Below are 25,222 nucleotides of genomic sequence, written 5' to 3'. Positions count from 1 at the left end.
ACTAGATCATATGTACATATTGGTGTCTATCCCCGACTCAACCTTGAAGGATATTCACTTACAACTAACTCTATATTAGACTTTGCCTTAATTATGTTAATTTTTTTTATGGATGCACTTAGAAACAAAGGTAAAGCAGTGGTAAGCATTTCAAAGTCTAAAGGAAGAACATGTGTAAGGTGCCTGGCAAAGAAGGCCAATCAATAATCACCAGTACTAAAAATTTGCATTTTCAACACATTCAAAATTAATTTGTTGTAGAAGATATAGCTAAAGCACTACATGTGAACTATATGAAACACACAAACCCAATTGCTTAACTACAAGACAAAAGTGATCATTGTCAAAATTAATTGTCCTATGCTCTCAATCATAGGATTGTTTACTAGGCCAAGAGTAGTTCAGGTCTGGGAACTTAAGATTTTAAATGTTAGGGGGTGCTTTTCCCAATAATTTTGACCTAAAAACCTGTGGTTTTGTAGCAAAAAAATGTACAGGGGTGAGTTTCCTATATCTCTTTGTGTATTGACCAAATGACTATGTTACTTGTGCAACTACTTATATAACCTATTTGACTCTATACATTAAAGATAAAAAAATATTACGTGTTAGAAAATAGAAAACAATTAATAAATTACAAAATAGTAAATCAAAATATATATACTACCAAAATTAAACTAAGTATATGAGTAGATTAAGAAAGACATCATTTTTAAATAATTGAACAGTCATTTGTCTATCGATATCACAATAATTTCATCAACCATCAACAAATTACCAAGCAAAGTGAGGATCCACAACTGAAGAAAGTGAATCAACACACCTACTCACATCTTAATTCACTAGAAAATAAGCAAACAAAGACCCCCCAAATGTTCTAACTTTAGGTGATCCATTTTAGCGCCATGGTTAATCACAATAAGCATATTATCCGTTGTACATGTGAAATTTTGAGGACCTTGACTCATCAAATCCCAGAGAACACAATACTCATGCATGAAAATAACCAACAACCATGATCCTATTGATAGAGTAGGCACATTCATCGGGATAGAAGATCATCAAGCATGTAAACAAATAAAGGATTGAAATGAAACAAATTGCAATGCAATAGCGACAGATACCAATGAAGGAAGCTAGTAACAAGCAGTTGAACAAACAAACTAATGAACAGAGTTAGTTTGAAACAAATTAAGATAATTAACTAAATAGTGCATATCTAGTAGCAACGGAAGAATGGAAAAGACAAGTAACGAAAATTGCAAGTATTCACTTCAATGACAAGTTGGACAATTGAGAGATTCAAATCTTCCAAATAAAACCAGATTTTATCTCAAACCACATACTATTTGTGAATGATCTATGGCAGCTAAAACTGTTTAAAGATAATTGAAAATAGTATTAGTAGCAAGCAAAAACTTGTTTACTGGCATGAGATTGGTTTTTATGTATTTTGACAACATCCATGTTAATGTTTGATCCTTAAAAAATTAATTTTGGCGTCTTTCAAGTACCACTTGCTATTACTTTACTGAGGAGGTGGTATGGCTATCATGTACATTTATATTGTACGTACAAATATGATATACTGTATTCAAATCAATATGATTTAATAAACTAACATTTTGCAGCTCTTTGAGTGAATCGGATTTTGGGTCACTACTCTTCTAAGCAAACAAAAAATAAATTAGTCATGGTTCAGGTGGACCGGGAGGGTGTGGCTCACTCCCTTGTTTTGTTATAACCTATACATGGTAACTTGGAATGTTTGTTAGGTCATAATCTATAACTAAAAACTTGTAGTTTTTCTAGGTAATGTCTCAAATCTCAACAGCCAATAGTAATCAATATTTGGCAGAACATTAACAATCAAATTATGGTGACTTGAAACAAAAATAGAAAAATGTATAAGATTTATCACTAAAAATAGCATGAATATTTGTAATGACAGGAAACCACGATTTATGAACTGCCAAACTTTCCAAGTGTCGCTTGTTCTTAAGTTGCACTTAACACAAATATATGATAGTTTTCCATACATGCATCTCCAAACTTTTTAGTTAACACATCCAGTATCTATTTTCACTTGGACAATGAAAAGTGCGGTTGTAATTAGACATAGAGAAGAAAAACAACATAAAAGATGATGAAAATTTTACGCACCATTTATGGACAATAATAGCAAACAATGTAGTTCTAACTCTTACGTTTGTATGAAAAGTAAAGCCTACATAGTCAATGTTCTTTTCAAAGTGATTATAAAACACCAGAAATCATAATCTCGGGCTTGTACAACAAATACTTGGCTACAGATGAGCACTCTCAAATAATGCCTGTAAAGAAAAACCCGCATTTAATAAAACTATTTATGGTTTCCTCAACCATCCTTTCATTTTGACTAAAATATCACTGACTATACTTAATATTGAAGAAACACACAAACAATAATCTTGGTGGCATTGATTGTTTCCTTATACAACTTCATAAATTCTGAAAATATCGTCTATACAAGAGATTATTCGTGATTGCCATTGTTTTACTTTATAGTTTTTATGATAAAAGAGTTCTCTTCAACATTAACAGATTCTACCAATTTTCAATAAAAGTGCTCTTACAAGTATACATTTGAAAAAAGTATTGCAAACTTGGCATAAAATTTACCTTTGACGCTCCAGGTATAGATTCAATGCAGCGAGTGAAGTTTGCAGCTAGGCCTTCTAGGGCACAACCAGGAGAGAAGAGATACAGGGAGTGGGAGGAGGGCATCAATTTACAGTAGGCTATTCTAGAAAAATACTAAGTTTACAGATGCATCTAAAATAGTCATATAGATACATTGGTACAGGACACAGACGGTTCTGATCCCTGAATCTGAGATTCCAGGTGATTTTAATTTAATATTTGGGTGAAAAAAGATTTTTTTTCTATAATCTGACTTGGATTTGCACATGAAAAGTTCATCGGGCAATCAGAATATTGAATAAGCATCATAGAATCATTGATCTTTAAGTCCTCATGTTACCTTTTCAAACTGTTCTCGGAACTCCATGGCCAGTATTCTATAATGTCTTACACCTGATATTCCAAGCATCTTATCTGCTAGTGTAACGGTCTACAAAAGCCTTTGCTTTTGGAGGTGCTAAATATTTTGCCTGATACAATTTATACAATTCAAATAGTAAGAATGTTTGTTTGTATTCAGTACAAAGGATGAAATGCGTTTTATCAGATTGGAAGCCAATATTCAAGATAGGTAAGAATTAATGACTATTTTAATTATCATTTTAAAAAAAATACCTAATTATGAAAAGAGGATGTGCACTCACTTGAATAAACATGCGCTCTGCATCACCACTTTTACTATTTTCCTTCAACAGTATTCCCTGTAAACAATGTTAATCATTTTATTTATCAGGATCACCACAGGAGCATTAAATGTACTCATCCACAACTCATAACCTTAAAGATGGAAAATACATTAAGTAATGTTTTGAAAATGAGTAAAAATCAACATCCTCCAAATCATAGTTGAGAAATTCGGACTCGACAATAACTCGACAGACCCAAAACTCGAATTACTTGATGAAAAAATTGGCAATTTTATTGCAACATTTTAATATATGTAATATTTCAAAATATACTTGTTGAAAAACTCGGACTTGACAATCCGACCCAAAACTCAGATTACTTGATGAAAAAATTGGCAATTTTATTGCAACATTTTAAAATATATAATATCTCAAAATATACTTGTTGAAAAACTCGGACTCAACAATACGACCCAAAACTCAGATGACTTGATGAAAAAATTGACAATTTTAATGCAACATTTTAATATCTCAAAATATACTTTAAAAACAGGCATATACAGCAGATTGTAGAACATATACTGCAAAATAAAATACACTAATTATATTCAAATATAAATTTTCTTATATATAAACTAAACCTGGAAAAAGTTTATATAATAAATACATTAAATTGTCAAAATAATTTAACAATGTTAAATTGATTCAAAATTAAATTTAAATTATAAAATAAAATAGTCAAATATTTTGTTTTTTTAAAATATAACAAAACAATATAAAATTTATAATTAATATAAATATTTTAAACTTTAGACTTATTAAATTGAAATTACTATAAATTAAATATATTATACAATGTACATAATAATAGTTTATTAGAATAAAACAATATTATATGAAAATTAAAATTAATTCTTTGCTGGATTTACTGGGCAGATTGTGTAACAATTTTTGCATCAACGTTTTGGATCACACTCTATGATCCATCATCAAAACGAGAGAGCTGAAGGAACGTTTCGGATCACACTTTGTGATCTATCATCAAGATGAGGGAGCTGAAGGAGAAATGTGGTAAGATTGCAGACCCAGAGTCGATAAAAGGGGAAAAGAGGGGGGGGGGGGGGAAGTATAGGAAGGAGTTTCACCAGAGGCAGCCCAACTAAAGCCAAGTATAGGGAGAAAATATAAGAAAATGATATATCAAAATATGAGAAGACATAAGCGAAAAAGGAACACACTTACTAATAAAAAATATAAATAAAAACCGCTTGAATGATATATATATAGCGGATATCCCAAAAAGTAGATAAAAGTTAGAAATAATTTAAAAATAATAATAATGATAATAAAATAAATAAATATATATGTACATATGTGTGTGTATATATGCATATATACATAATTATTATTATTGTCTATGATAATATAATGATGGATTTTAAAATGTTTAAGAAATTTAGCAAATATATAAAAATATATATATAGGTAAATATGTAAAATATAAATAAAATTATATATATATATAATTTTTTTTTTTTGGCAAAAGTGGGTGAACCACTCAATATATATTATTAAGTAAATATGATTCAAAACTCAATAAGAAAACCCACATCGTCGCAATATGTACAAGTTTAAAACATCGATATTTACAACATATGATATCAATAGTCAGGATCTAATTACAAAATGAGAAAATATTCCCTCCAAAGTTCAAAATTATTCGAACTTTTACAATTTCATAACTGTTCAACCTTCAAGCTTGATAGTCCCAAACCCATCAAAAATTTCAAAAAATTTACAATATATATAATTATTGTTATTGTCAATAAAAATATAAGGATGGATTTTAAATAAAGGCATCATATCTATATAATATATAATATAGATATAGTTTTTATTTACATATTTATTTTTATTTTTATTTTCATTTAAATTATTTAAATTTATTATATATATATATGAAAGTAAATGAATGTCTAAATATATATGTGAAAAGAATAAAAAGGAAACACCCCATGTGTGTGTGTGTATAACAAGAGAAAAAATAAAACTAAAAACGAAGAGAGGAGAGGGTGGTGGGGGGAAGGGGAGATAAGAGCAGGTGAGAGAGGGAGAGCAGTGGGTGGACGATGGGGAGAGAGAGCAGGAGAGAGAGAGAGAGAGAGAGAGAGAGATCTTCAGGGGTGACCCGAATAGTTTTAGATAGAGAATAACAAGGGTTGCCAAGAATGGCTCAGAAAGAACCCTTCGTCTCGATTAAGGTTCCATGGGTGGTTGCTAATTTCAATGGCCTCTTTAATTTTTTGCTTGAAGAAATTATCTTCTTTACATACGACTTGAGCCTTCTCTAAGCAAATGTGTTGTTTGGTGGTTGAGGAGTGCTTAGCTAGGGCTGACTTGGCAACTCTATCGTGTTTTATTTCAGCCCCATGTTCTTTTAATCGAGTCTTGATAGCACATTTCGTTTCTCCTATATAAGGAACACCACATGAACATTCAATCTTGTAGACTCCTGAATCCATAAGGGTATCTTTTGCGTCTTTCAGAGAGTGGATATGATGTTTAACCAATGAGATATGATGTTTAACCAATGAGAAGGGTTTGAATGTACTACGAATGCCCTTATTGGCTAGGATTTTGGCAATCTCATGGGAGATCCCATTGATAAAGGGCAACGAGACCCTATGAGAGTGAGAGATTTTGGGGGGTTTGGATTGAGAAAGGATAAGGATTTTGGTGTCTTTGATAGCCTTTGTGATTTGTCTACTTGAGTACCCATTCATTTGAAAGACATTGCGAAGATGTGAGAGCTCAAGGTCTATGTGTTCATCATCGCAAATGTGGAAGGCCCTCAAGATGAGCATCTTCAGAACACCAAATTTTTGACTAGGGTGGTGGTGTGAAGATGAATGGAGGTATCGATCTGTGTGGGTGGATTTTCGGAATACTCAACGGCCTATGGATCCATCAAGTTTTTTGATGAGTAAGATGTCAAAGAAAAGGGAGTTGGTTGTCTGACTCAATCTCTAATGTGAAGGAAATGCAAGGAGCAATGCTGTTGAGATGGGTGAGGAAGTCTTGGAGTTTGTTTAGGCCATGGGGCCAATAGATGTTTGTGTCGTCTACATATCTTTTCCACCATCTAGGTTTGAGGGGAAAAGAATTGAGGGTGATTTCTTCAAAATGTTCCATGTACAGGTTTGCAATAATGGGAGAAAGTGGCGAGCCCATGGCAACCCCATCAACTTGTTCGTAGATAATGTCTTGGAATGAGAGAAAAGTGGATCTAAGGCATAATTCGACTAATGTTGCAATTTCTTCATTAGTCTTTTGCTTGACAATCTTTAGGGAATCTTGGATTGGAACTTTAGTAAAGAGGGGGACAACATCAAAACTCACAAGGAGGTCAGAATTGGCAAGCGTTTTGTCCTTTATGAACTCAACGAAATGGGATGAGTCCTTGATGGAAGCAAGACTGTTGCCGACTAATGGAGCAATTAGTTTGGCAGGAAATGAGGCAAGAAAATAAGTAGGGGATCCAATGGTGTCAACAATGGGTCTAAGAGGAACCCCTATTTTATGAATTTTTGGCACACCATAAATACGGGGGGTTATTTCTTTTGAAGGGATGACATGCTCTTTGGTCTCATTGTCGAATGACGAGCAAGATATTGCTATCTTGACCTTCTTTAAGATTTTGGAGCAAGGGTTACAAGGAAGGATTTTATAAGTGCATTTATGTGAAAGGAGGAGCAACATTTTGGATACATTGTCTTCATGATGGATCACAGAGTGTGATCCGAAACTTTGATGCAAAAATTGTTACACAATCTGCCCAGAAAATACAGCAAAGAATTCTAATGGATTGTGGAAAACTAATATCTACAATTAAAATTAATATAAATGTTTTACATATATTAAATCAAAATTACTAAAAATAAAACAATATTATTCAATATACATTATAATAATTTTAAAATACTTCTATTGAAATATTCAAAATTACTACAAAATTGTATGTTACAGTTTACAATAACCTTTGAATATCAATTATTTCCAGAGGGACTTCATTTTTGTTAAGGAGGGTGCAATTGATTTTCAGTCATGACTATCATCTCCACTCGGACTTCTCTTTTGCAATTTGTTGAATATGTTTTATACTATTGGAAGCTGCACCGCCATTGCATTTGATTTAAGCTTTGGAAAGCCGCACCTCTGTCGAACACATTTTAGGGTAAACAACTACACTTATATTATAATGTCTCTAGCCCCTCATGCTTTGTCTGTGTTAGATCTTTCTCTGCTTTAGAAGCATTTCCATCATTAAAAAGTGTCTTTTCATTTTTTTTATTTTAATGCTGATTTTCGCAGCACTTAATCACACGATTTCATGATTTTTATGCTGAAACTTGCTGTGCGATTTTTGAATAAACCTCTCACGATTTATACAGTGATAATATTGGTAGCCCAAATCACTGGCAATACACCGCAGACTTTTTCAACCATGCTTCAAACAAATGAAACCACTAGTGTTGTTATGGCTCTACAAAACAAACTTTACATTTAACAAGCAACAATGCCTATGCCGTTACTCATGATGAAAATCTGAATCCAATTTACAAGCACTTTGACCATTGGGGCATGTACACATTACTGATTAAAACACCTATGTAGAATAAGATCTATGTAGTGTCCCAATTTAGCCCACCTTGGATTGTAATGTGGATTAGCCATTCAATGGCCCTTGCTGTTAATAGTTTGGATCTCAGAAAATGTAATAATATTGCAGTTATAATTGATATTTTTCAAACACAAATCCTAAACTCTTATAAATATAAGAGTAGGAGACATGTCTTTATGATTAATCATTATTAGTTAATATAGATTAACAATATAAATCACAACATAGCATATGATTTTTATTGTTAAAATTAAATCAATCTGACTGAAGCTATAATCTTAACACTCTTCGCTAGGGAGGATTTGTTATGGAACACAATATGCTCTCAAGTAGATGAAGATATATCATCCAAATGTGATATTTACGGATATCAACAAAAATCTATCAACTCATACATATATTAACATATATTACATATGGAATTTGCTTCAATTCACTATGAGGCTAAATTTCTCATCACTCCCTCTTTAACAAAGAGAGAATTAAAGCAACTTGATTACAAGATTTGAAGACCACCTAAAGTGTGGTCTATGATAGATTTAAGTTATGGTGTCTAGCAAGATCTAGCCCGAAGAACCATAAACAAATTTCATGGTGTCCGGTAAAATCCGACAGTAATAACCATGATAAGTTGGTTATCAAGGTGTTTAGCAAAATCTAGCCCAAAGAACCATGATAACACTTGCTCCTAGACATCCAACACATTTTGTTGCTACAGGTTAATGTAGCATATCTAGGAGATAGGTCAAACTATTGATAAGATCGTCACCTTACAGTAGTTAACTTTTTTTCGTTATCATAACTTCTGGCACTTCAGGACAACAACTTAATTTAATGTAGTTTGTTTAATAACAAGTTTAGCTATTGATAAGAACATCACCTTTCAATAGCTCCCCTCTAGATATATACATCAATGAAAGATCGTCACCTTTCATGACATAATCACAACAGCATCATGTAGTAACTCACATGATATCCACCATGAACCAAGTTAGAGGGTGGACCCACCATAGTTGCTACTAGAGCGTGGAACAAGGATTTTCACCTTAGACTTCTTATAGAGAAGAATACATTAGAATTTTACTTAGAACTTCTCGTCATAGAGAAGATATCATTTACAAAGGATTGCACCTCAAAAAAAATCCTCTAAACATCGATCCTGGGAAGTCAGGTCCTCTAGTTACTTCTTCAAAAGTTCTCTTCCCCCAAGGATGCCCGTCGAACTCACTCTGAATTTGATATCAATCTTCTGATTTTCTGGTGATAAGTCATCACTTCCTCATGATATACATAGCAGTAGGCCCATCAAAGTCATGCAGTCACACATATGTATTTCTAGACTCCTTCTGAGTATCAATTTGCTAACCTCTTGTGTTGCTTTAGAAGAAGTGTCATACTCGCTCTTAATGTAGAAGGATCTCATAATTTCAATCATCAAAAGATGTTTGCTTCAAGAGCCTCACTTTATCCATCTTGTTCATCAGGGTCTTTGGAGCTACTATCATTAGATTGAGTCTGCACAATATTGGTAGCATATGTAAGGTACTGACCTTTTTTTTCCTGTAAGAACATCCTCAAACACAAAGGAAAAGATCAAAGCAAATAACCCTTATAGTATGTATAGAATTACAAATAAGAGAGAGACTACAATGAGTAGATAAATGTAAAAGATAAGAATACTTATTTGCACATGAAGATTCAGAAATTGTTTTCTTAGATTATTTGAGATGTGATGTCCCCAGAGTGGGCCCCTAACGGAAGGTGACGTAGGTCTGTCCGTGCGGTTTGTCGCTACCACGTGTTCGGGGTCCTCACTAGTGAGGCTATCTTGGGGTTGCCCCCTTAACGCGGGGAGGTGCCGTTTACTAACAGTCCAGGCTTTTGGTACAACGGTTACTAACTTGGTATTAATGTCCCCTCTTTAGTTCGACATGACATTGATCATGGATTTTGCCTATTCCAGACTCTCGTAGGCAAATGGTGTGGAGAGAGAGTCAATTCTGCGGATCAAATGGTCATATCTTGCTCTTGAAGAAGTGTTAAGAGGTTATATTTTATTATTATGTGTTATTGGGGCCTACATGTTATAATTTTAAGTTAAGTTGCACTTTTTATTTTATAAAATTACTTTATTATAAAAAGTGCATTATAATGAGATTTTATAAAGGATGTTTCTAGAAGTTCTAGAAAAAGTACATTATAATGAGATTTTATAAAGGATGTTTCTAGAAGTTCTAGCAACTTCTTAGAAAAGTGAATAAATAGAGGGCTAGGCCTCTCATTTTGGACATGCTTGGATTTGAGATTTCTTCTACTTCTTCCATTGTGGAGCAAATTTGTAGTCTCTTGGGTCTGCAAATTATTATTTGATCTTTGGGAACGAATCACTCCTTTGGATTGGCGACTTTGAGGGTGTGAAATATCACCTGAATTGTTGCATTTGAGGAGTTGGTAATTCAGCCATCTCATTTGGACTTCATTGAGATTTAGTTATAAGGGTTTACTTTGGTTGGAATAAGGGTTTCAGTTGTGCCCTAGCATTTGTGGATTGATTAACAGGGTTTGAAGACACAGTTGTGCATTATTTTCAGATTGCCAGTCCAAGGTTTGGACCCACGTTTTTGCTCATAACTCCTAATTGGTTTGACGGATGAATTTCATATTTTAGGGGGTTATTCAGCAACCCTAGGCGCCCAGATTTATTGCTTTTGGAGTGACAAAAACGCTGCAATATTTTTATCTAGCAGCCGTACTAGGCCGTACCTGTACGGCCCTGTCAGTTGGGCAGCAGCAACAATTTTGTGAGTCAGTTTGGGGCAGATTGTGAGGTCTTCGTGTGGCATCAATTCAGCATTTATATCCGGCAAAATCGGAGCTATTCCAGGTGCACAAACTGAAGTTTTGATTGCCAAAATATTGCATGTTATGGATTAGAACAGTCAGCACTGTCATTGCATAAATAGTTATTTCTAGTTATTAATAACTGTTGTAAAAGTTCGTCATTTGCATTCCAAATCTGAACTGGGTTATTGTTCATGTCATAGCATTGCATTGTCAAGAGCTTGATGTATTAGAAGTGCATAATTGTGACAGTCTCTCATTGTAATCAGTTCTATTTGCTGTCATAAAATCAGAATTGCATTGGACTTCAGATTTGAGTTTCATATTGTCATCTATCTCTTAGATTGGTAGTGTTATAATCTGGAAATTGTTGTTCATACATTATTGGCATCATATATTGAGGTTTCGTTGTACAAAAATTAGTAATATTGCAGCCTTATTCGGTTACATGCCAACTGTTTGACAAAATTCCTAAGTCCAGTTTGAGGGTTTCAGTGGCCTTTATAGTAAGGGTCATTACAGTGGTATTAGAGCTATAAGTCCTGCCATCCTGTGGAGGTCTTATAGGGAATTTGGAACAGCTGGATAGAAGGTAAAGTGTTTGACGAAATGTCAAAACACTAAAATCAGAACATTTATGTTTGAGCATGCGACAGAGGCTTTATAATTTCCGCAATACCAAAGCAAGACAAGATAGGATTTCAAACCTGCAGAGCGAACAGTCTAGCTCATCTGTACAGGTGGACATAGAATCCAGTCATACAGACACAGGGGAGGTATTCTTTGATCAAGATTACGATTACAATATGGATAGAGGCGGGAATGCCGGTTCAGATCAGCAAGAGGAAAGATTTTTACAGTTATTAGACACCTTGGTACAGGGACAGCGATTAGCCGAACAAAGAGCACGGGAACAGAATCAGAGAATGGAGCTTATGATGCAGATGATGGCTCGTCAAATGGGGTTGAACGCTAACATAGGTGAAGGAAATAATCAGAATGGTAACAATCAGAATGGGAATAATCAGGATGGGATACATAATGGAGGCGAACAAATTGGGAACAATTTCGGTCATGCACCCCAGCAAGCTAAGACAGTGAGTTCGAGACCTATGATTCCCACGTTCCTTCCTAGAGCTCCAGAGCAGCCAGTACCAGAACCCCAGATCACTGACATACAGGATCAGCTGAGGAGAGATTGGGAAGCAGGAGGTCCAGATTTTACAGCTGCAATCACCTTTAGAGAGTATATGGATGTGCGGATGAAGCATATGCCCCGTGGACATGACAGGACTCAGAGCTATGAGCTACGAAAGAAAGTAGGGAAACTTCAGTTACCATATTATGATGGCTCGGGGAAGTCTACAGCAAGAGCTTGGGTTCAAAAGCTTGACACATACTTTCAATTGAACCCTATGTCTGAGGAAGAAGCTATTAAGTATGCAACAATTCACCTGGATGGGTTAGCACACGAGTGGTGGCATCATGGTATGATCACTATGGGTCATGTACACATTACCTCATATGTGGAGTTTACGGAGAGACTGATTGAACGTTTTGATAAGAAGGATCCAGAACTCCATTTCAAGGAGTTAGCTCAGCTTAAACAATGGGGATCATTGGAAACATATATTTCAGAATTTTAGAAACTTGTAGTGTTAGTAACAGATGTATCTGAACGGAGGCTATTGGTTTTATTTATGGATGGGCTAGTTGATCCGTTGAGAGGGTGGATTAAAGCTCTCAACCCTCCCACTTTGCAGGAAGCCATTAAGAAAGCTCGTGACATGGATTCCTCTTCAGCTTCTAAAAATAAATTCCAGGCAAAGAGTTTCCCTTTAGGAAAAGATAGGGACAGGAAACCCTTTCATAGAGAGGCACAACTACCTAAGGAGGAAAGTAAGAGGTTGGACAAGGAGACACTTAATGACTTGCGTAGGAAGAAGCTATGCTTCTATTGCAAAGGCCCGTATGAGTATGGCCATGACTGTCCTATGAGGCCAAAAGGGAGACCAACCGAGCAATGTGGGCTTATTACGAAGGCTCAGATTCAGATAGTTCAGAACATCATGATGAGGATCCTGATGAAGCAGGGGGAGAGCAAGAGATAGACAGTGCAGGGCAACAGCAGGGAATAGAGCTACATTTATAGGAAGCATGACTGTCTAGTATCCAGAGAGAGGGATCTTTCAGACTTCGAGGAGTTTTGGCTGGGTAGAAGGTTATTACATTATTGGACACAGGTGCCACACATAATTTCATTGATGCACGATTCGTGGATAAGCATGGACTCATTACTGAGGAGTTCGTGGGACTAAGAGTCAAGGTAGCTGATGGATACACTCTTCCTTGTGACAGGATGGTACGAGACCTACCTTTGCACCTGAACAACTATGAGTTTAAGGCGGACTATCATGTGGTCAACATGGGTGACATGGATATAGTACTTGGAATGCAGTGGCTACATTCATTGAAGGTGGTTACCCTGAGACTAGAGGATATGGAGATACAATTCGAAGTGAATGGTAGGACTCATGTGCTTAAGGCTATCCGTAATGGAGACATCAGGACAATCTCATTTAGGCGGCTGGAGAGATTAACTAGGCATAATGATATAGAGTGGGCAGCAGTTTGTACTTTGACACCTACACAGGAGGAGCAACATAAGATGAAATATCATCCTGATATTCAGAAATTGAGGATTAAGTACGAAAAGGTATTCAGTGAGATTCCACCAGGCAGGCCACCGGACAGAGGCATTGAGCATATTGTTGAGCTGGAGGAAGGTGCTAAGCCTATCATGATCACACCATATCGACACCCAAAGCGACTCAAGGATGAGATCTAAAGGACCATCGAGGAGTTGCTAGCTATGGGGCACATCCGACCAAGTAAGTCACCTTTTGCATCTTCTGTTGTTTTGGTAAAAAAGAAGGTTGGAACTCTTCGGATGTGTGTTGATTACAGGGAATTAAATAAGAGAACCATTAAGAACAGGTATCCCATTCCTCGCATTGATGAGTTGATAGATGAATTGCATGGGGCTTGTTATTTCACGAAAATTGATTTGAGATCAGGATATCACCAGATCAGAGTCCGTGAACAGGATATTGAGAAAACTACTTTCAGATGTCATTGTGGGCACTTTGAGTTTGTAGTCATGCCTTTCGGCCTGACCAATGCACCTGCCACTTTCCAGTCCACTATAAACAGAGTTTTCCACCATCAGTTGAGGAAATTCGTGCTGGTGTTTTTTGATGACATTTTGATCTATAGCCGATCATGGCAGGAGCATCTAGAGCATTTGGAGACAGTGTTGAGCATTTTACAGATTGAGTCCTTGTATGCAAAAGAGTCCAAATGTGACTTAGGGATGACCGAGCTGTTATATTTGGGACACATTATTAGTGTAGATGGAGTGCGGATGGATCCTGAAAAGATTCGCGCTATTGTTGATTGGCCTCCACCAAAGAACCTTACACAGTTGAGGGGGTTCCTTGGTTTATGTGGTTTCTATCGCAGGTTTGTCAGTGGCTACTCACGACATGCAGCTCCCATGACAGATCTACTGAAAAAAGGGGAATTTGTGTGGACTCAGAAGGCACAGGACTGTTTTATGAGATTTAAGGAGATAATGACTACGTGCCCAGTTCTAGCATTACCTGATTTCATGAAGCCATTTGAGCTTCAATGTGATGCATCTGGAGAGGGAGTAGGTGCTGTACTTATGCAGAATAAGCACCCCATAGCTTATGAGAGCAGGAAGCTCAGAGGCCCCGAGCGTTCATTCAGTATATATGATAAGGAGATGTTGGCCATCATGCATGCTTTGGCCAAATTCAGACAATATTTTGTGGGTAGCAAGTTTTGTATTAAAACTGATCATAACAGTTTGAGGCATTTCTTGGGACAGCGGGACCTGAATGATCACCAGCAAAAGTGGGTAAGTAAGTTGCAGGCATATGATTTTGACATCTCATATGTCAAGGGAACTCAGATTGTTGTTGCAGATGCTCTTTCTCGAAGGCCACACCTCACTCTTATGGTTCAGATATCAGAGGATTGGCGACACTTGATTAAAGCAGAGTATGCCAGGGATACATGGGCCTCCGATATAGTGGAGGGAACAGTGATTGATACCAGATACACACTTGTAGATAATTTAATCATTTACAAGAACAGGATTTACCTAGTCCCAGGATCGAAGGTTAAGCAACTGATTTTGAGAGCATTTCACGACTCACCGATAGCAGGCCATCCCGGGTACTTCAAGACTTACAGGTCAGTTCGAGAGCGGTTCACTTGGAAGGGGCTGAAAGCTGATGTTTTGCAGTACGTTCGAGAGTGTCTTGTTTGCCAGCAAAACAAACAAGAACACACCTATCCGGTAGGGTTCCTACAGCCACTTCCAATCCCTGACAGGAAGTGGGAGTGCATCTCCATGGACTTTATCACAGGTTTGCCCAAGGTACAAGGACAGGATTGTATTTATGTGGTGGTAGATAGATTAACAAAATATGCTCATTTCTTTCCTATCACCACTACCCACTCAGCAGCTCAGGTGGTTGAGGTTTTCTTTCGGGAGGTTTTCAGATTGCACGGATTGCCTCGGAACATTGTGAGTGACAGGGATAGCCGTTTCATGAGTCATTTTTGGCAGGAGGTATTCCGGTTATGTGGCACGGAGCTTACACCTAGCACTAGCTATCACCCACAAACCGATGGTCAGACGGAGATTGTGAACAAATGGGTGGAAGGGTATTTAAGGAATTATGTGGCAGCTCAGCAGCGAGCTTGGGTCAGATGGATATATCTCTGCGAGTATTGTTACAATACTACATATCACATCACTATACAGATGACACCCTTCATGGCACTTTACGGTTATGAAGCACCTAGTTTCTTGGATTTGTTGTTGGGCGACAGCCGGGTACCCAGTGCAGGAGAATTATTACAGGAGAGTAAGGATATAGTTGCTACTCTCAAAGATAATATTGCGAGAGCTCAGAACCAGCAGAAGCAGTATGCAGACTAGAAGAGGACTGAGCGCAGTTTTGAGGTGGATGATATGGTTTACCTCATGTTGTAGCCATACAGGCAATCTACTCTTAAGAAGAGTGGTGTAGAGAAACTCAAGCCACGCTATTACGGACCATTCAGGGTTATCAGGCGAATTGGTGAGGTGGCTTATGAGTTGGAGCTTCCAGCAGACAGCAGGGTGCACAATGTGTTTCATGTGTCCCGCCTCAAGAAGGCGTTGGGTCAGAATGTGGTGCCTTCCGCAGTATTACCTCCTTTAGACGATGAGGGAAAATTGATTTTAGTGCCAGAATCCATCCTGGAGAGCAGAGAAAAGCAGCTTCGCAGAAGAGTGATCAGAGAATACTTGGTTAAGTGGAAAGATCTACCTGTTGAGGATGCTACTTGGGAGTGGGAAGCTATTTTGCAGCACCCGGCGTTGAGATTGCTTGAGGCCAAGCAATTTCAGGAGGGGGGGACTGTAATGTCCCCTCTTTAGTTCGACATGACATTGATCATGGATTTTGCCTATTCCAGACTCTCGTAGGCAAATGCGTGGAGAGAGAGTCAATTTTGCGGATCAGATGGTCATATCTTGCTCTTGAAGAAGTGTTAAGAGGTTATATTTTATTATTATGTGTTATTGGGGCCTACATGTTATAATTTTAAGTTGAGTTGCACTTTTTATTTTATAAAATTACTTTATTATAAAAAGTGCATTATAATGAGATTTTATAAAGGATGTTTCTAGAAGTTCTAGCAACTTCTTAGAAAAGTGAATAAATAGAGGGCTGGGCCTCTCATTTTGGACATGCTTGGATTTGAGATTTCTTCTACTTCTTCCATTGTGGAGCAAATTTGTAGTCTCTTGGGTTTGCAAATTATTATTTGATCTTTGGGAACGAATCACTCCCTTGGATTGGCGACTTTGAGGGTGTGAAATATCACCTGAATTGTTGCATTTGAGGAGTTGGTAATTCAGCCATCTCATTTGGACTTCATTGAGATTTAGTTATAAGGGTTTACTTTGGTTGGAATAAGGGTTTCAGTTGTGCCCTAGCATTTGTGGATTGATTAACAGGGTTTGAAGACACAGTTGTGCATTATTTTCAGACTGCCAGTCCAGGGTTTGGACCCACGTTTTTGCTCATAACTCCTAATTGGTTTGACGGATGAATTTCATATTTTAGGGGGTTATTCAGCAACCCTAGGCGCCCAGATTTATTGCTTTTGGAGTGACAAAAACGCTGCAATATTTTTATCTAGCAGCCGTACCAGGCCGTACCTGTACGGCCCTGTCAGTTGGGCAGTAGCAGCAATTTTGTGAGTCGGTTTGGGGCAGATTGTGAGGTCTTCGTGTGGCATCAATTCAGCATTTATATCCAGCAAAATTGGAGCTATTCTAGGTGCACAAACTGAAGTTTTGATTGCCAAAATATTGCATGTTATGGATTAGAACAGTCAGCACTGTCATTGGATAAATAGTTATTTCCAGTCATTAATAACTGTTGTAAAAGTTCGTCATTTGCATTCCAAATCTGAACTGGGTTATTGTTCATGTCATAACATTGCATTGTCAAGAGCTTGATGTATTAGAAGTGCATAATTGTGACAGTCTCTCATTGTAATCAGTTCTATTTGCTGTCATAAAATCAGAATTGCATTGGACTTCAGATTTGAGTTTCATATTGTCATCTATCTCTTAGATTGGTAGTGTTATAATCTGGAAATTGTTGTTCATACATTATTGGCATCATATATTGAGGTTTCGTTGTACAAAAATTAGTAATATTGCAGCCTTATTCGGTTACATGCCAACTGTTTGACAAAATTCCTAAGTCCAGTTTGAGGGTTTCAGTGGCCTTTATAGTAAGGGTCATTACATGAGAATGGAACATCTCCTCTCTAAAAAAGGTTCAAGTGGGAATGGAACGAGAATGGAACATCTTGCCTCTAAAGAAGGTTCAAGTGGGAATGGAACATTGACTATTATTCCCCCCACAATGTAAAATTCCCACTCATTCTTATATTGTTGAACAATTTTGTATCAAATATGACAACTCCTTTCTAAGTTCCATCTTGCCCTTTTCATCCATTGAAGGTCCAGACATTCATTTAGCTTAACAATAGTAGCGAACATGTTCTTCAATTTTCTCCAACGCATCCACAATACACCAATATCTTGATTGAGTATGATTGTGCCACATGAATGAATCTATATGTTGAGTTTCATTCATCAAAGAGAGACTCATAGATGGTTCAAATGAATTCTTAAAAGCTTCATTAACGTCTCACAACAACTCACATTTCCTTTGTTCATGCGAAGGTATTTGTTGATGTTTTGATTAAATCTATATTTGCACATCTTGCAATCTGTGTATTCCAAATTTATATCATTAGTGAATCCGTTACAATGTGGTTTACTCCCTTTGAATTAATATGATCAAAGATCACCATAGGTTGACTGAATCATATCCTCTATATGCTCCCTCTGTTATAAGGTTGCCTTAAATGTCAACCTCCCTATAAATCTCAATCTTCATCTTTTTCTTACAAGAACATACTAGAAAGAAGAAAAAAAGATCAAGGAAAATATATATAAAAACATAAATAGTGAGTAGACAAATGTAATACTCAATAATAATAACTACTTATCTCATATGTATGATTTCATAAACTGCCTCCATATGAATTGAATAATACTTATCTAGACATATCAAAGTTATCTCAAGTTTCCAATGAGACATTATACTATTAATGTTGCTTATATCATTTGATTCATAGCATCAATTATTAAATAACTTCTCTAGATTAATATAAATTTTCCTTTAACATATTTATAAATGCAAATTTGCTCCAACATATAAACATATTATATGAAAGTAAAAATGACAATGTCCTTACCTTATCGGGCTCATTATCCTAGACTTCACCTTTTAAATATGAATGTACCTTTATAAATGGGACCAGGTGAGTTGGGGTCATTGGTTGCAATTTTAAAAGTTCTTTGACTTCACTTTGTTCACACGAGAAACTTTCTTGTTAGTTGGTGACGTGGTGGGTGAATGGTGACTGCATTGCTATGCACATTAATTCCTCATCCCTATTTCATACACTCCACTTCTTACTTCGTCTTTATGATCACCAAATGAGAGCATCCAATCACTTACATACAAAAGAAGAGTTCATTGTGAAATTCAACAACATCTCCGATTTCCTGATGATGCTTTCTAACATTAAGGGGGTAAGTGTGTATAATGTTGTCGAGGATTTGATGGCTTTTGCGAACCTTTGTACACGTTTGTTTGGTTCAAAAATACATGAGGTACCCCAACTTCCCCCTTTCACATCAACTTAAAGGTGTCTTAAAAGGTCTTTCAAAATGGTTTAAAATGTTGATCGGATCTAAATAAGATTCGAGGCCCTTATTGGTATCTGTTTTGACCAAATTCGTGGCCATGTCATTTACCAACAACCTCCAAATAGAGCACTCAAGACTGTTTGGGATCCAATGGATGGAACAAGCCAATGAAGGTCACCCTCATTTATTAATTGACTTAAGATGTCTGTCCATTCATGGGTGGTATTCATGTGGGTGATATATTCCATGTATCAGCCTTTACATTATGGTTTGGTCAATGGAATCACAACATTTAAAATGTCCCTTCTCCTATTTCGTCGCATCCATGTAGGATATGTTTTGCAAGATATGGTGAACATAAATGTCTTTATAATAATTCCTTTACCTTTTGTTTTTTTTGCGTAGCCAATTAAGAATTTATGTTGTGTTTCCTTATTGCCATGTATATGTGTGTCCCATGCAGAGAGTCCGAACTTTGACTGGAGGATACTATTTGTGTCATTCGTATTTAAACAATAGATTATTCTATGTTCTTTTAATGTGATCCGTTTCCTGAGCATATTTCTCACCACTCTAGATTTGGATATCTGTGTAAATAGATGTAATAACGAGTTTTCCTTCAACATGGTTTTTGAGCTTGTTTGATATTTCATTTCAATTTATAGGTTGTGAAATGTTGTATATTGCTAAATATTGAGGCACTCACTGTATTTTGTTGTTTGTGTCTGTTCAACCTGGCATCCTGAAAAAAGCACACTAAGGATTTAGTTTTTTTTAAACAAGTAACGTGACTCCTTTCTTGTTATCTTTAGTTTTTCCCAGACGTTGATACCACCAATGTGGATACTTATTGTGAATTTGTCTAAACTAGTGGCTGTGGAATTGTGAATCATCGATGCTCTGTAGACCTTCAACAATACTCGTCTATTACCAGGACTCATATTTGTCAGATTAATGCAAGTGGTTTTCCAAGGTGGTAGTGTTGTTTGGGTTGCTTGAAAGTTAAGTCATATTTCAAGATTCTTAACTACAGTACCCGATGGTTCTTGTCTATCCTATGTCACTCTTTCAAACTTTCCAACTCGTATTTTCACCAATTCCTATCTTCTGGCCAACAATAGTGACACCATTGAATATGCGTTGAACATTGAATTTGCATAGATGCAAATACAATTTGTTTCATAGGGTGCATTTATAAAAAAAAATTTCATCAACTTACTTATTTTCTGTATTCACATTAATGTGAATACTAATTTTCTTTTTCAATAACTTGTATTGAATATATGAAGATTCTAAAACAATCAGTTTTGAGGGTTGGTCACCTTTAAAAAAATTGTGGTTGGTCTTATTTGGATGATTAGATGCTCGTGCTTATGGAAAGAATTTGGAATTTGGTCTTTTTTCTTTGTTACGTTTGCAGTTGGCTTTGATACCATGTTAATAGTTTGGATCTCTGCAAATCTAATAATGTTGCCATTATAATTGATATTTTTCAAATGCAAATCCCAAACTCTTATAAATATAAGAGTAGGAGACATGTCTTTATGATTAATCATTATTAGTTAATATATATAACAATATAAATCACAATATAGCATATGATTTACATATATATGTATAACATATATATACATATATATATAGATATAGATACATATACATATACATATACATATACATATACATATATGTATGTATGTATGTATCAATATTGCATCTTAAGATTAAATCAATCCCACTAAAGCTATAATCTTAACACTTGCAGGCTAAGTTAGAGGGATAAAGGGTCTTAATGGGTGGAACTAGAGGCCAATTCCCATCCTAGAGGATAGGGGTGTTTAGGATTGGTCCTCATTTGGAGTAGCTTGGCACACTTACTATTTAAAGTAGTGTAACGCAGGCACTGGGGGATGTCAGAAGACGTGGACAGATTTCTACGACAAGGAAAACAAGGGCTTCTACTTGCAAGTGACAACGGATGGTGTGGGGTGGGGACGGTGGAGCCGGGGGGGGAGGGGGGGGCGTGTTGCTGTAATAGACTATATATAGAGTACTTGAAATGCTAGTTATAAAATGATGTATAATAGTGTAAGAACTAATAAATTATAATGCCAAATACTTAAACATAGAAAAATTGCAACATAAGTATCAAAAATATATCATAAAGATGATTACAATGACTAACATGATATCAAAATAAGTACAAAATCAAGTACACAAATTCATAAATATGCATATGTAGTAGCGACCTTTACAATAGCCAGTAAAACCTTTTTGTATCACAAGTGCCGCAACTTTAACTTTTGCTTATGGAAACCTAGAAGGTGAGATGGTGGTGAGAAGGCGGTCTTAGGGGGACTTGGGAAAGTCAAGTAATTGACATGGAAATCCCCAAATCAGGTGTGTATGGGTTTTAGGGGGGGGGGATGAGTCCTTGTGTTACGTGCCTATTTTAGGAAAGTTAAGATTCTATCTTTAGAAGGGCATCTGAGTAGGTTGGTAATGTTGAGATTTGTTATAAATGACGAGAGAAGTTATTTAGGGACTTGCTATTTATAGTAAGTCATTGTTGAGGAGTTGCTATCTCTAGCAAGACATCTAAACTCATAGTCTACACAATGGCTTACTCATTCATTAGTTGGCTTAGTGGAATGATTTTTATTGAGCACATTGATATTAATTATCATTAATAAAGTCTTTTTATAAGGATAAGGGCAACTCAAATTATTTATTTAGTGGCGTTGACTGAATTAAAAAGTGCATTAAATGAACTTTAAACGAGCTGTAATGTCCCCTCTCTTGAGAATAATTTAATAAATATCTCAAAATATTAAGCAATTACAAAAATTAAATACAATATAATAATAATTAGATAAGCGATTTATAATACATAATATGATTAATATCTACAATTATACAAGTTCAAATTAAATATTTGAACTTATCTATTGACAAAACAAGGGATTTATTGTAGCATCAACTTGAGCAAAATACCCAAAATTAGTAATATACCCACTGACAATACAAGGGACTTATTGTAGAATCAACTTTAGTAAAATACCCAAGGGCCAAAATTAGTAATTAGCACCGCACTGCCAAATTTAGTAATATACCCAAAATAGACTTACTATAAATAGAAAGTCTTCCTCAGAGACCCTTTAAACTCATTGTCATCTCACAAGGGTTGCCATGATGAACTGACCTAACAAACTGTAGGAACCTGCTAAAAATTTAGACATTACAAACACACATATACCAAGTTCTCAACTCTTTCTTATTGCGGCCTATTGTGCTTTACTAAGTGGATGTAAGAGTATGTGCTCCAATTTCTTTCTGATGTAGATAAACTAGCAACTTATGAAGAAAAGACAACGTAAACAATTAAAATAAAATTATTAATCTTATAAAATAAAAACTAGTAGTAGTTTATGAAGACAAAATAAACTAATTTTTTGTTTTTTAAAATGTTGTGATATGTCATGTCCCCTCTTTAGCTTTGTCTAACAATGACATGAGAATTAGCCTATTATGGAGTCATGTAGGCTAGCAGTGGTGATCAGGGACTTAGTCAGGGTTTTCAACATCTAGATTTGGTATTACAGGTAGTAGTAGATTAGTTGAGAGTAGTTTCTTGATTTTAGGAGGCAGTTCCTTGATTGTAGGAGGAGATTCCTACCTTTTAGGAGGTGGTGACATTTCCAAAGTTGAGGTTCTATGAGATCATCCCCTGGTCTAAATTTTAGGAGATTTGGGTGTGTTCCCTATTTTTTAGAAGTATCCTTAGGTTTGAGGGTGAGACTGCCAGTTGGCCCAAGTTGTTCGGCATCAGTCATAGGCAGGTGACAAACTCAATTTCATGTTTTAGAGGTGTTTAGGTTGTTCCTTGGCTACTTGGGAAATATTTTAATATATTTAAATATTCTACTAAGTTAGCATTTTAATAATTTAAATAAGGCTAAGTGTTTAGCCATTTTCGAGTAATAAGGAGTTTTCTGGCTCCATTTGGATTGATTTACCTATCTGTGATAGCTTGTTGGAAAGAGCTCAGTCTCTACTATTTGATTATCACTTGCCAGGACTTATTGGATGCTTGGAGCTATTTGTCATTAATAAAGTAATGATTTCCTTCTATTTGGACGCCTTTATTGGGGAAATAATGTTATAATATAAAGTTCAAATGAAATCCACTTTCGAGTTCTTTTAAAGTTCAATTTGCCTTGGAGAGGGGATATAAGGAGATGGTAATCTAAAGGTGAGCATCTTTTATCATTTTGTCAACCTGTTTTGGACACCATTGCTCTGGAAGAGCATTCCTCATGTAGGATGCAAATCCTATTGCTGAGAGCAGATTTGTTGGGATGTAGCCCTCAATAAGATCAGATTCGAAGGTTCTTATGCATACAGTTTGATCAAGGAAAAGGATCAATTTCTAGCATTGCAGTCACACTTTGCATGCAGTGGATTTTTAGGGAAGGCGGCCACTTTGGTTCAACTTGGTGTTTCCTTGTAGCAGCTCATGTGAGAAATTCTGGGGTGTTTAATTGCAGCAGACTAGAGTTGTTTTATTGCAGCAGCTTGGGCTTTATCATTCAAACTTGTTTGGCTGTAGCTGGTTCCCATCTTCAGTTGGTGTCAACCTTGTTTGAAGTATATTTGTATAGGGACTGTTCTGAAATAAATCAGACTTTGCTGGTACGGTTTTAATAATAATTTCCAGATTAGTGTGTATTGCTGCATATGATTTCTATCACTTCTATTTTATCAATTACTGTTATTTATTCATTGTAATACCTATATTCTAAAAAATACGAAAAGAAACAACATTCTTCTGCAACTTCTGTCTAGCTCTATAAAATCAAAATAAATCTACAGGAAAATATAATTTATATAATTAAATATTATAGCAGCAGCAGAGTAAATATCCACCTGGGATATTTCAGTGGTTTCAAAGCCTCGAACCTGCTAGCCTGTTGGGTTAGTTGCAGGTCAATACCATGGCTAGAATTAAAAATGGGTGCTATAAGGTTTCATCTCTTTCAACAAGTACAAGTAAGATGCCTCCTGCTAAGGCTTTCAATAATGCAATAATGTGTAGCTACCATCAATATCGTTCTCTTCCTAAGGAGATACAAGACATTCTTGCATTCACACAATTTATGGGTATACCGGATGCCGAGGATGATTTGGTATCCAAAAGTTCATAGCAGCAACAAGGAAGGAAGGACTAATCAAAGGATAGAAAAGAAAGTATTGGGAGAGAAGATAAGTCAACAAAGGAAACAAGGACCAACAATAACCAACAAGAGGAATTACCAGATGAAGATCTTGCGGGGGTATCAAAAGAGGATATTGAAGAGAGCCCTGCTCTTCAATGGCAGTCCACATCCTTTGCTTATGGATTTACACATGCCCATAAGTTTGTTTTGAAGAGCCAATTGAAGGTTGCTGAAGAAAAGGTCATTGTAGCCTTGTCACATTTTGAAAGTTCCCACAAGTTAGTAGAGAGCTACATTTGGAAGATCCAACTTGAGGGAAGACATAAATGTAAAGAGGCTTCATCAATCTCTAATTTGCATGTACTTAAGACACACATGGAGGCAATGAAGAATTACTTAAATCTCCTTTCAGATAGAGACCATCTTCTTGACCTTGGTGTTATTTACTCTATTGTTTTGAGGGGGAAAAAAGAGGAGGTTGATCAGCTTATTTCAGAACTCGTAAAGGTTAGAGAAACTTTCGAAAATTCTCAAGTAGCTCTCCTCATGGTAGAAAATCAGATTGAAGAACTGAGTAGGGAGTTGAGCTTAATCCATGTTTTACCTACAAAATCAGAAAACCTGCCTCTTGTAACAACCCATTCAAATAGAAAACATATTCATGAGGTGAATGAGGAAGAGGATCCACTTGATGATACATTATCTAGTGATATTAGTAGTTCCATTAATACTGAGGATTTACAAGATGATTCCAAGGAAGGTATAGAGGAGGATTCCAAAATTCTGAGTTTGGATA

At 36.1% G+C, this 25,222-nt stretch overlaps 1 protein-coding gene across 5 annotated transcripts in view; it reads right to left on the bottom strand.

Moving 5' to 3' along the window:
- Nucleotides 1–2,450: 2,450 nt before the first annotated feature.
- LOC149580246 (Tetratricopeptide repeat (TPR)-like superfamily protein) overlaps nucleotides 2,451–25,222 on the bottom strand; it is a 344,359-nt gene continuing 321,587 nt past the window's right edge. For all 5 annotated transcript variants that reach the window (XM_089790050.1, XM_089790051.1, XM_089790054.1 and 2 more), the window contains 2 exons: nucleotides 3,327–3,383; nucleotides 2,451–3,152 (listed from right to left, as the gene is read on the bottom strand). In XM_089790050.1, coding sequence (XP_089646176.1) covers nucleotides 3,093–3,152; nucleotides 3,327–3,383 — 117 coding nt within the window. In that variant the 3' untranslated portion in view covers nucleotides 2,451–3,092. The remainder of the gene's footprint in view (nucleotides 3,153–3,326; nucleotides 3,384–25,222) is intronic.

Source organism: Cupressus sempervirens, chromosome 1 (assembly GCF_028749045.1).
Source record: "Cupressus sempervirens isolate cs-2001-9-10 chromosome 1, ASM2874904v1, whole genome shotgun sequence".
Lineage (NCBI taxonomy): Eukaryota > Viridiplantae > Streptophyta > Pinopsida > Cupressales > Cupressaceae > Cupressus > Cupressus sempervirens.
The sequence above is the reverse complement of the archived record's forward strand: the minus strand, read 5'-3'. Positions and strand labels throughout refer to the sequence as shown.